We start from the raw sequence: 16,476 nt of genomic DNA on the forward strand, positions 1-16,476 counted from the left end.
CGTTGAATCTCCCCCACACGGAAACATTGATGTGATGGTTAAGCAGATGACTACAACAATTGCTTCTGCGGCAGAAAATGCAATCCCTCGCTCTTTATGGTGCCCAAGAGATAAGGCAGTCCCTTGGTGGTCACCAGAAGTCGCTGAAGCAATTAAGGAGTGTTGGTGAGCTCTACAGCGGCAAAGCAGCACCCTTCCCTGGAGCACCTCATAGGCTTTAAACGGCTCCGTGCCCGCGTTCGCCAACTTATCAAACGATGGAAGCTGGAGTGTTGGGAGAGATACATCTCGACCACTGCGTGCCATACGTCACCTTTCCAAGTCTGGGCAAATATCAAACATCTTTTAGGGTACCAGACCCCAACAGGTGTTCCTGGTGTTACCATAAACGGCATGTTATCTACCAATGCAAACGCAATTGCCGAGCACTTTGCTCAAGCCTCTGTGTCGGAAAATTACCCCCCACTCCCCACCCCCACCCTTTCTCTCTCTCAAATGAAGGCTGGAGGGAATGTCCTCTCACTCACTACAAGCCACAGTGAATCCTATAACGCCCCATTTACAGAGCAGGAGCTCACCAGTGCCCTTGCACATTGCCCCGACACAGCTCCTGGGCCTGATCGGATCCACAGCCAGATGATTAAACATCTCTCATCTGACGACAAGCAACATCTCCTATCGTCTTCAGTCGGATCTGTTGCAACGGCGTCTTTCCATCGCAATGGCGGGAGAACACCATCATTCCGATGCTCAAACCCAGTAAAAATCTGCTTGATGTGGATAGCTATTGGCCCATCAACCTCACCAACATTCTTTGTAAGCTGCTGGAATGTGTGGTATGTTGGCGGTTGGGTTGAGTCCTGGAATAATGTGGCCTGTTGGTTCCATGCCAGGGTGGCTTCCGCGGGGGTCACTCTACCACTGATAATCTTGTTTCCCTCAAGTCTGCCATCGGAACAGCCTTTTCCATACGGCAACACCTAGTTGCCATCTTTTTTGACTTAAGTACAGCATATGACACAACCTGGTGACTACGTATCCTTGCCACATTGTACGAGTGGGGTCTCCGGGGCCCGCTCCTGATTTTTATCCAAAGCTTCCTGTCGCTCCATACTTTCCGTGTCCAAGTTGGTGCCTCCCATAGTTACATCCATATGCAGGAGAGAATGGAGTCCTGCAAGGCTCCGTATTGAGTGTCTTTCTATTTTTAGTGGCCATTAACGGTCTAGCAGCAGCTGTTGGACCCTCAGTCTCACCTTCTCTGTGTGCAGAAGATTTCTGCATTTCGTACTGCTGCTGATGGGTGTCACCTACAGGGAGCCATCCACAAGGCACAGTCATGGGCTCCAGCCCACGGCTTGTAGTTTTCAGCTGCAAATTCGTGTGTCATGCACTTCTGTTGGCATAGTACCGTTCGTCCAGAGCCCAGAACCTTACCTCCATGACGATCCACCACTCACTGTATGCTCGATTGACACAACTTCCTCATCTTCATCAGCTTAAGCAGAAGTGCTGGCAGCACCTCAATGCCCTCTGTTGCCTGAGCAACACCAATTGGGGTGCAGATCGCTCTACGCTGCTGCGGCTCTACAGAGCCCTTGTCCAGTCCCAAATTGACTATGGGAGGGGTGTGGTTTATGGTTCGGCAGTGCCCTCGGCATTGCATTTACTCGACCCTGTGCACCACTGCGGGGTTCCACTGGGACATGTCGGATGACCAGGGTACTGGTGGAGGCTGGGGTCCCTCCACTGCAGATCAGACATGCACAACTGCTTACCAGTTACACAGCACACATTTGTAGTTCTCCTGATCATCCGAATTATTGTCTCTTTTTCCCACCCACGGCAGTTCATCTCCCACATTGGCAAGCCCAGGTCGGGGCTAACGATTGTGGTTCACATGCAGTCCCTTCTCTCTGAACTGGAGTCCCCGTTTACCACCTTCACTTGCGGTTCGTTTACGTACGCCTCGGCCGAAGCTTCATCTGGACCTTTCACAAGCCCCTAAGGACTCTGTTAACCCTATAGCTCTCCGCTGTCACCTCTCGATTCTTGACGTGTTCCGGGGCTCTGAAGTGGTTTACACCGACAACTCGATGGCTGACGGTCGCGTTGGCTTTGCCTACGTTGGCAGCGGCCATATTGAACAGCATTCCTTTCCCAATGGCTGCAGTGTATTCACTGCAGAATTGGTGGCCATTTCTCGTGCACTTCAGTATATCTGTTCATGTCCTGGGGAGTCTTTTCTTTTGTGTACTGACTCCTTGAGTAGTCTGAAAACTATTGACAAGTGCTACCCATGTCATCCTTTGGTAGCGTCCTTCCAGTAGTCCATCTATGGCCTAGAACTGTCCAGTTCTTCAGTGGTGGTTGTCTGGTCCCCCTGGTCACGTCGGAATCCCAGGAAATGAACTTGCTGACAGGCTTGCCAAACAGGCAACATGGAAACCACTTCTGGTGGTGGGCATCCCTGCAACTGACCTGCGTTCTTTATTACACTGCAAGGTTTTTCAGCTTTGGGAGACGGAATGGCAAAATCTCATCACGCACAACAAATTGCGAGCCATTAAGGGGACCACGAATGTGTTGAATTCCTCGATTAGGGCCTCTCGCAGGGACTCTGTGGTTCTGTGCCGGCTCCGCATTGGCCATGCCTGGGTGACCCGCGGCTACCTCCTGCCCCATGATGATCCACCTCAGTGTCAGTGCGGCCGGTTGACGGTGGCCCATATTCTTCTGCTCTGTCCTTCTTTGGCTGCCCAGCGACTTCATCTTTGGTTGTCATTATCATTGATTTTAGCAGACAACGCCTCATCAGATGATTTGGTTTCACGTTTCATCCATGAGGGTGGGTTTTATCATTCGATCTGAGTTTTAGTGCATGTCCTTTGTCCATCTGTGTCCTCCACCCTAGTGCTTTTAGGGTAGAGGTTTTAATGTGTTGCAGGGTGGCTGGCTTTTTCTTTTTACTTTCGTGATCTGCTTCCTTGTTTTACTCTTTTTCCTTTCTTTCCATTTTGTGTTATGTCTCGTCTGTTTTATTGTCACACTTGTGGCAATGTTTTATTAGGAGTGAGGGACCGATGACCTTGTAGTTAGATCCTTTTCCCCCTCTTCTTTTAAACCAACCAACCCTAACAGATATTTCTTTATATGTAAAACAGAGAAGTGAAGTACCAGTTTTGATAAATTTAGCTTTAAAATTTTTTTTAATGTAATGACATATCTTCTTAAAAATTTTCATCCCCTATTGCATTCCCTTAGGCACTGAATTTCCAGAAGCACCGCAACACGTATTTTTTTTATTTCTAAGCAGGAAGTCAAATACCGAAAGTCATAGATGTAACCTTAAAATCCGTTAGTAGTTCTTTAGTAATTATGTAACAGCCGGTGAAAACTGTTTCACTGTGACAGTTTCACAGTGTGATGCATGTCACTGGAAATCATCATTGTTGGAATAACTGTCAGCATATGTGATCTGACAATGGATGATGGTGTCATACAGGGTGAGCACAATGTCTTGCCCAGATTATAACAATTTATTACAGAATAACTGTTTGACATAATAATGTAATGTACATTTGATGCCGTTGCATAGGTTAGTGTTACTAGTTTTTTAAGACCACTTACGTTAGTAAACCTCAGAGTGTGCTCCCTTGGTAGCTCGGAGAATGTCGAGGCGGTATTCCAGTTCCCGCCAGGTGTTTCGTAACAACACGTGTTCTGTCACAGTACCCACAGCACCTTGTATCCTAGCCTTCAGTTCGTCGTCGTCAGTTACTGGTGTGACGAAGACTCTGTCCTTGATATAGCCCCCCCCCCCCCCCCCCCCCCCCCCAAAAAAAAAAAAAAAAAAAGAAGGTCAAGGGGTGTAATGTCTGGAGAGTGGAGTAATGTCCAGATCGGTGGATTGGAAGGAACGGTCCAACACCCTGGCCACTCTGCTCTCCTGACATTATGCCCCTTGACTTTTGTTTCTGGGGTGACATCAAGGACAGAATCTTCGTCACACCAGTTGCTGACGTCGACGAACTGAAGACTAGGATACAAGGTGCTGTGAGTTCTGTGACAGAACACATGTTATGAAACACTTGGCGGGAACTGGAATACCGCCTCGACATTCTCAGAGCTACCAAGGGAGCACACATTGAGATTTAATAATTTTTTATAATCAGGGCAAGACTTTGTGCTCACCCTATATTAATAATGCTTTTATGAATGCTATGACTCACAATGAGTGAGCATGAGCCAAAGTACGTCATCTACAGCTTTTGTGAGGCCATACATGATGAACTTTGGTATTATGACTTTAAATGCAAACAAACAGACAAATAAGTTAATGTTATTTCGGTTAGGTGGATGTATCTGAATTCCTCATTTAATGATGTTCCCAAATTATTTGGTGGCATGCTATTGTGTAGCCATCCTTGCCGTAGGGCATCTTGATTCAACCTGCTGGTCAGTAAAAATTTAATGCTAACATAATGCAGTTGCAATTTTTTACTCACACTAGGGCTTCCATTTCTTACACACACCAATGTGGGTTAGAGGAAGATTCTGTCCTTGATTCTGAACTTGAGTCAATTCGGTTTCTGTTCACTGTTAGAAAATCAAGGAAAAACATAACCAGTTTTTAATCAGCTTTAGAGCAACATCGTGGCATCGAGATGAAATGAGAAGGAAAATTAATCCAGATTTAAATGTCCAACAAACGAAATAAATTGCTTTAAAATGACTGCAGTTGTTATTGCAAGAATAAATTACAGTGAAAAGGCCTGTTGTGGAGATAGTACCAACAGACGTCACTAGATCGCAGTATGAGCGAAAGTCAGAGAAATTGTGATCTTCTGTTTATGTATTAGTTTCTGTTGTTATATATGACCTGCACCTAGAAGATATTGCCATTATTATTTCACTATTTCTGAAGCACATCAGTGCGGAAGAGGTGGAGGGGGAAATATGACGAGTGCAGTGAGGGGCCCTCTGCCATTAACTTAAATGCAAATTGCAAAGTAGCCATGCAGGTGTAGAAGAATCTCTCATATGCCTTACTTGCTATTAGTTTTATGTTGTCACTCCATATTAAATTGCTTATTCCTACAAATTTATGGATGCAGTTGCTTCCAGTGATTGTTCTGCATTTGAGTAATCATGCCATAATAGATCTTCAGCCTATTTATGCACAGTATGTTAATTTTATTTTCACGACCAGTTGCCAGTCCCTGCATAAAGCATTGATCCTCTACAGATCTGAAACTTACTGGCAGATTAAAACTATGTGCCGGACCAAGACTCAAACTCAGAACCTTTGCCATTTGCGGGCAAGTGTTCTACCATCTGAGCTACTCAAACACGATTCATGACCCGTCCGCACAGTTTTAATTTTGCCAGTCCCTCCTCCTGCGGACCTTGCAGAACTATCACTCCTGGAAGTAAGGATATAGCACAGACATAGTTTAGCCACAGCCTGAGGGATGTTTCCTGAATGAAATTTTTGCTGTGCAGCAGTGTGTGTGCTGATATGAAAAAAAGGTTAAAACTGTGTGCCAGACAGAGACTTGAACTCGAGACCTTTGCCTTTTGGGGGAAAGTTTGTAAGGTAGAAGGTAAAGTACTGGTAGAATTGTAGCTGTAAGGATGGGTCGTGAGTCATGCTTGGGTAGCTCAAATGGTAGTGCACTTGCTAGAGAAAGCAAAGGTCCCAAGTGGGAGCCTTGCACAGGGACACAGTTTTAATCTGCCAGAAGTTCCAACTCAGTGCGCACTCCGCTACATAATGAAAATTCCATTCTCTCTTCAGGTCTTCGTGCATTATGCTACAATTTTCTAGCATTGTGACTTCTTTGTAAACAACGGAGTCTCTGCTGTCCCATTCACAGAGAAAGCAAGGGAACTTTGCATAGCCACTTTGTTGACCAAGCAGCATTGAAATCACCTGTAGTCTGAATAGCAGAGTTTGCTTAAAACCAGTTCAAGGTTTTCGTAACATTCTTTTAAGTGAACTGAGTTTCCAACTGGTATAGAAGCATACTTATTTCCATTGTGTAGAAGTATTGCTTTAAGTCTTCTTTTTGAAGAATCTGTAAAAAGTCTCCACTCATCAGTAGCATATTATATTTTGAAGCGTGTCATAAGTCCTGGAACATCACTGCAAAACACCAGGTCACCTTCTTGAGAGAAGAAAGATTCAAACTCCTTTACCCTCGATCAATACCAAGAAAAGGATGTACCCAGAGCTAACGTATGTTTATCTTTCAATCTAGATTCTAGAACCTCTGCCGATTCTTTAGAAAGGCCTCGGTCTCTAACTAAATCGTTCAGTTCAGATTGTGAGAATGGAATGGGATCGGTTGGGCCAGGATTCTAGCAGTCTCTGTCTTCTTCACTATCACCTTGCTGAGCCAATGGCTCGTGATCATCTGTATCATCTAAAGAATCTAGAGGAGAGGGTATTGGTACTTCAGGTCCACAAGGAACAGGGTGAATGGCTGATCGAATGTTAGGGTAAGACATATCCTTTTTGTTTTTCAAATTGATACCTCATACATCGCAAGAACAAAAATAGCAGCATTGTCTCAGTTCTTAAACACACACTGAACAAACTTTGTGTGGGGCCCAAGGCTTATCTTTATTGCCCCACTTTATACTAAAATAGCCGAAATATACTTTTTCAACAAAATCGGAAATGTTTCTTTGTTGCTTTTTAATGGTATAGTTACCACAAATGTAGCAGAAGCAATCAGGCGAGTTTATACATCCCCTGGTAGCCGTTGTCCATAAAACTACTTCACAACACAAGAAAACAGTCACTACTTTAAGGCACTAGTAACAACAACACATGAACAGCACAGAGTGAAGAGATATTTTGAACTGAAGGACAGTAGCAGCAGCTCACTGCTTGGTGATGGCAGGGGAAGGGGCAGTGTGACAGACAGGCACTGACATGAAAAATACTGCTGGTTTCTCCTAATTACTCTTTATTTTATATATATCTAGTATAGAAACGGCTAAATAACAGTTTATGGAGATCCTAAAAACCAAAATTCAAACTCACTAGAGTGCTGAAATATCGAAAAAAGCTAAAATTAGACAAGCAGTTTGTGAAATAACTGTACATGATTGAAGTTTTTCACTATTTTTTCGAAATCAGCATTGAAAACACTATAATAATCACTTCATAAATCTGAAACAGTTTTCATGTCTCAGACCTGTGTTATTCCACATACTTTGGGACAAATGTGGAACATAATAAATAGTAAAAATCCACTGCCTATTGACAGAGAAATAAGGTGTTTCAGGAGAAGCCTGTGAATGCCTGACCCCACACAAAACATTAGCTTCCTGATCACAAACAAATAACTTTTTTGCTGCAGTAAAATAATTACAGAAAAACCCTATTTTTATACTTTTCAGCAGACTGACCCAAAAAGGTGTAAGATACAGGAAAGCGTGGGAAACACAACAAGCAAAAGTGAATAAATTACTCTCACTGACTTTATATTGCTCAAAATGTGAAAGTAAAAAAATTTAAATTTTGCTAGTTCAATAAATCTGGAATAATTGTTTTTCTTTTTAACAGCAATTAGGTTTATTTGTTTCTCCACAAAGTAGTGACTGACCGCTGATGTACACACACAAACGCAAGTGCGGGGGTTCTCATTCCAATCGTGTTCAATGGTGTAAGCAAAACGCTGAAGTAAAACTGAAAGAAAAACAAATAAATGCAGACTGTTTATTAAAAAAAGAACAGGGTGTCTCGTGATGTGCCTCTGGACGTCCACACTGGGAGATTCAACAGTTGGATCTTCATAAGATAATTGTAAACGTAGCTACGTCTGGTACTTCGACTGAAGAATGCCAATGATTCACACCTGCCATCTTCTGTCTGATCTACAAGCAAATCTCCTAGAATTCTGATTCAGCATATCCAAAAGTGGCACATATGTCTACCTGCTCCTCAAGGTATTGGAAGGGGGGGGGGGGGGAGGGAGGAGAGATGTGGGATATAAATTAAAAGAAGACCCATCATATGTTTAGTGGATGTCACATTTCCATACTTGGCCTTGGTTTCCTTTGCTGCTTGCTCAATATACAGGGTGGACCAGAACTCCAGCAACAAAATTTTGGAGGTTATTAAGGAATATTTACAGATTATTTTGGCATAGGGGACTGTAGGTCTCCAGTGGCTCGTTACATCGACATCTACACCTATATACACATATAAACTCCGCAGGTCACTAAACGGTACACAGTGAAAGGTACCTTCCTTTCCTATTAAACTTACAAATAGAGCGAGGGAAAAGCGACTGTCTGCATACTTCCATATGAGCCCTGATTTATCATATCTTATCTTCATGGTCCTTACGCGAAATATACATTGGCGGCAGTAGAATCATTCTGAAGTCAGCAACAAATGCTGGTTCTCCAAATTTTCCCAATAGTTTTCTTTGGAAAGAATGTCGCCTGCCCTCCAGGCTTTCCCATTTGAATTCCTGAAGCATCTCCATAATACTTGCACGTTGTTCATACCTACTAGCAAAAAATCTAGCAACCCCTTCTGAATTGGTTTGAGGGTAATTGTTTTGTTTGCTTTCTTACACCTTGTATTGGTATTGCATAAAAGTGCAAATGTTGATGGTATGTGCTGCATGTATTGTTTGGAAACAAATTTGTTCCATTTGCTCACAGTACCTGCTGTTGACAACAGTAATGCCCTTCTTATCTTGTTGTGCTCAAGCTTGTATTCAGTACTGCTCGGTCCTATATTCTGTACTGCTCAGTCCTGTCCCAGGTTTGTTTTTCCAGCAATGTTAGTTGTGCATTAACAGTGATGCACACGTGCGGATAGGCTACTGGTGAAGAATTGGCCAATAGGCATCATGTCTATGGATTCACTGTAAGCAGTCAAAAAGTAGCACGATGATGCTATGCTCACCTATGGCAACCACATCAAAGTAGTTTCGCGTGCGTACACAGATATCCATAAATAACTGTTATCACATTTTGGTGATTGCGTATCACAGGCTTTTTCACTATTTTGAAAGCATTTTCACAGAGACAAAGATAATTCTGGCAGCTAAGCTGAATAAATCATAATTACGTTATCACTATGTAATGAGGCACTGGATACCACATGTAATTAGTACCAAAATACTCAGAAAATATCCCTGAACAACTTATGAAATTTTTTTGCCATAGTTCTGGATCACCCTGTATGTACAAATGGATTTGCAGTGGGGTAGGCTAGAACATTTTCTCAGTTCCTTTTCAAATAGTATCTCCCTTTCATGCCCTTCTCCTCTTTAAGACTGCAGTCTGGTTCTATATTAGGTAAATTAATTACCATTATATTAAATAAATATGATTCTATATTAAATCATGTATTCTAGTGCCTAAGGAAAATTATAATATTGCGTTATTGTAGCCCTAAATTTAGGAGAAGTAGAAATAGACTTCAAACGCAACATCAGTGGGTACAGTCAGCCGTTCATGAAATTTTGCTTTTGATAGAAGTTCGCCCTCAAAGTTATTCTATGTATGTTCATTGGATTCATTAAAAAAACTGCTCACAATTCGTTCAACTATTGTGCGACACTATAAGCTTCATTTCCGTTCGACATGTAAAATATTTATGCCAATTCTTTCCTGTTCACAGAACACAAGAGACTTTTGCAAGAGTAAATAACCCAGAGAAGGGTGCTATTGCATCGACACATCTTATCTGTCCAGAGCCTGGCAGCAAAAAATATTTGGCAGCTTTGAAATGGAGTGTTCCTGCAGTGAACCATAGGTGGCTGCTGGCTTGTGCACGTGAGGGGAGATGTGTTAATGAAGAGCCTTACCTTGTTAAAGAACCAAGCTCCCCTAAAGGTAAAAAGAATTCACTCTCTCTCTTCTTTTCTTTCTTTCTTTCCTTCTTTTTTTTTTTTTCCTCAGTAAAATAGAGTATAGGTGGTGACACTTACATAAATTTGCAAAGCATTAACAAAAGTTTTAGCTGAGACAGCTTTAGTCTTCCGAATTAATTTTCTCTGTTGCAGAGTGTGTGCTGATTTGAAATTTCCCAGTACATTAAATCTGTACTGGACAAGGACTTGAACTTGTATCATTTGCCTTTCACTGGCATATGCTGTACTGACTAATCGGTCCAGGCATGACCCACCTGGAAAGTTCAGTTAGCATTTGCAGAAGAAAGGCAAAGATTCTGGATTTTGAGTTCCAGTCTGGTACATGGTTTTAATTTTTGTTTTAAAGTTACTTGAAAATAAATTCTGACTGGTGTAAAAATTAATCAGAATACAGGTGGGGAAACTTTTGCACCTTAAGTGCTTTAAGGACAAAACAAAAACTAAAATAATACCACTCATGGAGCACCAGTATGCTAGTCTCATCAATAGAGTAGTCAGAGGAATGGCAAACAGTTTCACAGTTAGGTATAGTGATACATTCATACATTTCCATTTCAAACTTCTTTCTTAATATCTTCCACTACTATATCTAACTTCATTATTGCTGCAGTTAGCCTGTGAATCAAAATAAGATTCTTACCGCAAAGTACTTGATGCCTTCAATGCTGGTGTTTTATTTTGGTGTGTTAATGCTCTGTGAACAGTTGTCTTTATTTCAATATTGTTTCATTTTGACTGTCTGTGTTTATTTCTAGTTTTATGACCACTTCCTCTTCTGATGGGATTTTAAAATTTTATTTCTTTCTAGTTCATCATCATAATCATAATAATAATCGTAATCACATCGTCTACAGTTTCTAGCCCCTAGCTGGGTCTGTTTCAAACATAAGCATCCCCATCTTTACCGGGACCACCACATTTATCTCTATCAGTCTGCCCCAGTCTTCTCCTTTCTTCATCACACTGTTCTTCACTGCTGGGATCCATCTGTCACTGTGTTTCTCCAGGTCTTTTGCCTCCTGTTATTTTGTGTGCCTCTCTCAGTATCATGCCAACTACCTTCTTAACCGTGTCTCTTCTGTGGTCTCTTGCATATGTTTCTCTTTCACTACTTCTGTTATCATCTCGTTCCTTAATCTCTCCATTCTAGTAGTATTATTCTGCTTCTTTGAAATTTTACGCCATGCACGTATCTAGCTTATATACCTTTTCTTCTTCATTACTCACATTTTTGATGCACCCATGAGTATCTGAGCAATAATATTCTCAGTATAACACTTCCATGCTTTTGGGTTGTACGTCTTTGCTTATTACGCTATGCAGTAACACCTTCACTAATCTCCCTTATCATTCCTTCCTCTGTCTTCTATGATGCTTCCATGTGCTTGAAACTTTCCAATGTATTCAGTACTTGTTCTCTAAATACTTTTATACATTTCTAATCTCATCTGATTTCTCGTTGTCACCATCATTTCACCCTGCTTTGCATTAAACTCCAATCCATACTGTTCCACCATTTTCTCCCATACATTTAGTCTTTCTTGTGCCTCTCTTTTCATTTCCCCAGACCATTAAGACACCTGCTAACACCATTGCTTTCATATTGCTCCTGTTCGAGATGCCACTCCTGCCATCATCTCATCCATAAAGGTTATGGATTGTAGTCTAGGTGTAGGACTTATACCTGCTTCAGTCTGTTTTTTTCTAACTGAACCATTACCAAGCTGTCTGTATCCTCACAGTCACCTGTATGTTATTTTGTCTGAGCTTCCTCGTGTTATTATTTGCATTATAAATAGTTATTCAGTTTTGATGATTAGCTTGGTTATAATGTATTACCAACGTAGCTTTGGCAGTAGATGTGGTGTAGAAGGCAGTCAAATAACAGGAAAGAATGGACACTGAGAAGAGTAATGCTATAGAGAAAAGTAACAAATGAGAACATCACAGGGTTGTGGGATGGAAGGAAAGCCATTTCCATTGTTTGTTTTATAATGTATTATGATATTTCACAACATAAACTGGTAAGCTTAACAAAATATGATTGTTTTCGCAATGTTCACACTATTTCTTAAGCAGCAAAGACTAGTTAATGTCGATGTTTGCACGATGAATAATGGGTAGCAACTGACAACGAAGTAAGGGATACTGAACACACTGTTTCTACTTATTGACGACTAGTTATACTAGTTACAGACTGACAGAGGTTTTGTGCATGATGCTTATAAAAAAAACTTGGTTAGTATTAAAACAACAAAATGGTAAGATATTGTGCTGTTAAATTTTAGATATTAGTACAAAAAACAGAAAAGTAAAAGTGGACAAAAATAAAATAAAGGAGAACCTCTCTTGTCCACCCTCGGCTGGTATGCCACTCTGGTTGATCAGACTGTGCTTGAGCCGAACTGTCCGTGACTTTTTACCATGGCTCATTACACGTCATGCCATTGTTATGTACTGTATTATTGTTTACAGATTTATTGTTGTTATCACTTGTCCCTTTTAATGCTCTGTCATCTCTCATATAGTTTGTCACTGTCTGTGTTTTTTGTACAGTACTGCACTGTGAAGTTTTTAGTGCTTACTGCTTGATGATTGTATGACACTGTTCTTCTGTATTTGTTACAGTACTGTACATATTTGTTTTACATTGTGTAGTGTGCAGTTGTGTGTGCGTTTTTTCAAAATGTCAGGAGTGAAAGGTAAACAATGAAAAATTAGCAGGGCTATGAATCATTTTAAAAAATTGCCAAGGAACTCAGTGTCAGTGTTTGGATTAGAGAAGAAACCGGAAAGACATTGAATCATTTACAGTGATGATAAATGGTGAAAGCGCTCTTAAGAATCGCAAAACATTAAAAACTTGAACTACTTGACAGTGCATTATGGAAATAGTTTCACCAAGAAAGAAGGAAAGGAATCCTGATATCTGGGCTCATAATAAAAGAAAAGGCAATAGTTTTGCGCAGAAAACTAGAAGCCAAAAGTGAGTTCGCAGTTAGCAAAGGTTGGAATCATTGCTGGAAAACCAGTCACAGTGTGAAGCTTGTTTAATTTTCTGGTGAGCAAGTATAAGTTAATGCTGAGGCTGCTAAGGAGTTTTCTGTGAAATTTCAAGAACTTGTCAAATAAAATGACTTGTTACCTTTCCAAATCTATAACATAGACAATGCAGGCCTAAACTATAAAATGCTCCCTGCGTCAGATGAAACCATGGCAGGAACAAAACTTAAAATAAGTTGGGCTACCCATTGCTCCTTGCAGCAACACGTATGGCACACACAAGCTTCCCCTGTTTGTTATTGGCAAATGTAAGAAGCTTGCGGCATTCAAAAACAAAACTAACTTATCTTCCTTGATGGACTATTACTGAAATAAAAAAATCTGCATGGATGGACTGCAGTCTTTGAAAGTCATGGTTTTATGAAGATTTTGTTCAACGAAGGGTTTGTTCAGTCTGTCGAAAAAGCCTTGAAACAATAAAAGCTCCCTGTTTATGCTCAGTTGTCATTGAATAACACACCATCACAACCATCTGAAGAGGACGTAGTGAAAAGGGACACAAAAGCTATCCTTCTTCCACCAAATCCAGCTATGGATCTGGGAGTCATAGTATGGCTAAAGACACAGTATCGCAGAAACTACATCAGCTCCATTTTAGAAAAGTTCGGAGGAGGTTTTAATGAACTTGAAGCTATGAAATTCCTCACTGTCATAGATGCTTTCCCTACAGTTGCTGAGTCATGAGAGGAACTAAACCCTGACACACTGCGGAAATCTTAGTGTTAGCGTTGATCGGAAGTTATGACCAAAAGTGACTAGATCAAACGTAAGCAAGACGATGACATGCAGATAATTAAGAATCTACAAACTGTACAGTCGAATGTCGTGGCCAGTGAAGTTGAGTAGTGGATTGCCTAGTGTGACAAACAACTGTGAAACCATTGAAGAGCTCAGTGACAACCAGATTATTATTGTTTTGGAAAAAAAAAAATACTGAAGAAAGTGTGAACAAGGGCTCAGACGATGACGATGACAAACGACGACGATCCTCCTCCTCGGATTTGAAACACAGACGTCAAGAATGATTTTGATACTGCCCTTCAGTACATCGAGCAGCACTCAACCACACTACACATATGGACATTTTGGAGGAACCCTGCAGCTAAGTCCAGAATATCATCTACTACATAAAAACGTATAACTAACTTTCTTTGTAAGTAATTTTTTAGTAATTTATAGGCTACCTTCAATTTTTACAGTACTGTACATATGTAATTTATGTACAGCACATGCATGCTATACAGTATTGCTCTTTACTAGTATGTAATAATAACAGCTTTTCTGCAGTTTATTGCAGTGTTTTCACTGTAGAGAGCGATGTACATATGTAGAGTAGTCATTTTTTAGTTGAGAGATTGTTTACTTTAATGTAAATCCATATTTTTCTGTACTTTTTGGTAATCCAACCCCTTTTTTATTCTGACGCATATCCCAGTCTCAAAGATGATGGCTTACAGGGGTTGCACTGTTGGTGGTGAAGTTACGTTAACTAAAACCTATATAATCAGAAAAATGAGAGGTACTGTGTTATGATTTTCTGTGCACTGGGATTTTCAAAACCTGCCAGTAATTTTCTAGAAAGTTATATTTTATAATTTAGATATTGCCCAAAATAACATGTTTTTAGTAAAAATACACCTTTTTGGTAACACAAAAACTCTGGCTATGAAACTATAACAGTATAATTTGGCATATTTGCATTTTAAGACAGGAACATTGCTTCAACATGAAAATTTTGAATACAAATAACTTTTGAAATATTAAGTTTTCAGAAAAAGAAAATGTTTACTTGAAAATGGAGAATGAGGAGAAGCTAAATAAGCTGTATCAATCTCGACTCAGACTGTTATTTGTAAAGTTGAATTTTGACGGGCTCATGGTTACTGGTTTCATAAATTAGGAATATTTCTACATGAGCTATCTATACCAATGTCATAATAAGGCTGTAAGTTATACTGTGATTAATAAAGTTTAGTGAAATGCTGCATCAATAAGACTTTGACAATTTTATGTACTCTTCATGTATGCATTACATGTATAATAGAAAGAAAGAAAAGTGTTTACATATGGAGAGAATTGTAGCAAGTGGAGCTGTTCAGCGATCCCTTTTCTCAACAGTTTTCACATATCTTGCTTATTTTCACACTGTCACATCCATTCTCAGTATGCAGGAGTACCATACCAGTCTCTCTTTAGGAACACCCCTCCCGGGGCTCATGGGTCTCTCGTGAGTTCATACGTGGCACACACACGGGGCCCTGAGCTACTGTAGCCCATTCTTCTTTTTCCTCAATGCATTTCCTTCACCCTGCCCTCTCTCCCTATCCTTGCTCCTTCCCTGTTGCCCCCTCCTTACAGTCTCTCGATGTTCTGGTTTATATCGACCTGGCTATCCACTGGTTCCCTGTATTGCTTGCAATTTTGTACCTTCTTCCTGTTCTTCCATAGTTTTTGGTGTTTAAGTCCCCGCTTCAGGTTTGACCTCCACTTCTAAATTTTCTGTTTTTAGTGTGAGCCATTTGAGGAAGAACTTGCTCCCTAGCATCTACGGTGTGGATTCCTCTCCCCCATTCCTTCACCTCTCACTTCCCCACTGTAGCACCTTCCACCCTGATAGAACATAAGCATGTGCAGCCAGTCCATGTGATGGGGCTGTTATACCCATCTAGCTGAGTCCCCTGACAACACAGGGATCGTACTACAGATATCTCAGCTGCCCCCTCTCCATGTATGCCAGGGGGCACCAGAACTCCCATCAATGGCTGCCGTGTCAGGCAGCCCTTACTACAATTGGGTGGTGCCCATGGAGAGAGCCACTGATCGGAGTAGGTGATATCAGGGTGGATGTTTGGCACATGAAGCGCATCAAGCTGCACAAATCTGGCTGTTCTCAAACAGCCGTCTCTTCAAATGGTGAAGGATCATTGAATGCTGCTTCATATGACTGGGCAGATTTCCCTTCCATTGCTACACCATGACAGGAGGGCCAGACTGCCGCCTTACAATGAAACACTTTCTCATCTGTACTAGGATGGATGGGAACACATTCACCACTACAAAGCCATTATTTTTTTTATGGAGAATATCGAGGACAAGTTTGGTGAAATAGTCACTTAGTAAGACACGGTCAGACTCCCAGTTGATCAGAGCTGCTTCAGGGTGTATATGCTCCTGGACATCTAGGAAAACCCCAGGAATTTTTTCATCAGGGAGAAACACCAGGAAAAACCCAGGAATTTTTTAGAATCCTGTGAATTTTTCATTGCTTTATACTTCAGTTAAATTTTTGTAATTTTGACTGGTATGAACTGATAAACAGCAAAATGTGCTTTAGGACGAGGACTATGAAATACTTCATAACAATAAACTACTCCCGATGAGCACGATGTCACATCAGTTTTCATTAAGTTTGTTTTAGCAGTTGCCTGTGGGCTCACAGGTGTGCACAGTTGTGTATTGTATGGTCACTACCATCTGCCACTTCCAGATACTTGAAGTGCAGATG

At 41.0% G+C, this 16,476-nt stretch overlaps 1 protein-coding gene across 4 annotated transcripts in view; it reads left to right on the forward strand.

Moving 5' to 3' along the window:
* The window catches only part of LOC124781688 (DNA topoisomerase 2-binding protein 1-A-like), a 274,059-nt gene that overhangs the window by 196,548 nt on the left and 61,035 nt on the right, over positions 1-16,476 (forward strand). For all 4 annotated transcript variants that reach the window (XM_047253880.1, XM_047253881.1, XM_047253882.1 and 1 more), the window contains one exon: positions 9,656-9,870. In XM_047253880.1, the coding sequence (XP_047109836.1) occupies positions 9,656-9,870 (215 nt within the window). The remainder of the gene's footprint in view (positions 1-9,655; positions 9,871-16,476) is intronic.

Source organism: Schistocerca piceifrons, chromosome 1 (genome assembly GCF_021461385.2).
Source record: "Schistocerca piceifrons isolate TAMUIC-IGC-003096 chromosome 1, iqSchPice1.1, whole genome shotgun sequence".
Classification (NCBI taxonomy): Eukaryota; Metazoa; Arthropoda; class Insecta; order Orthoptera; family Acrididae; genus Schistocerca; species Schistocerca piceifrons.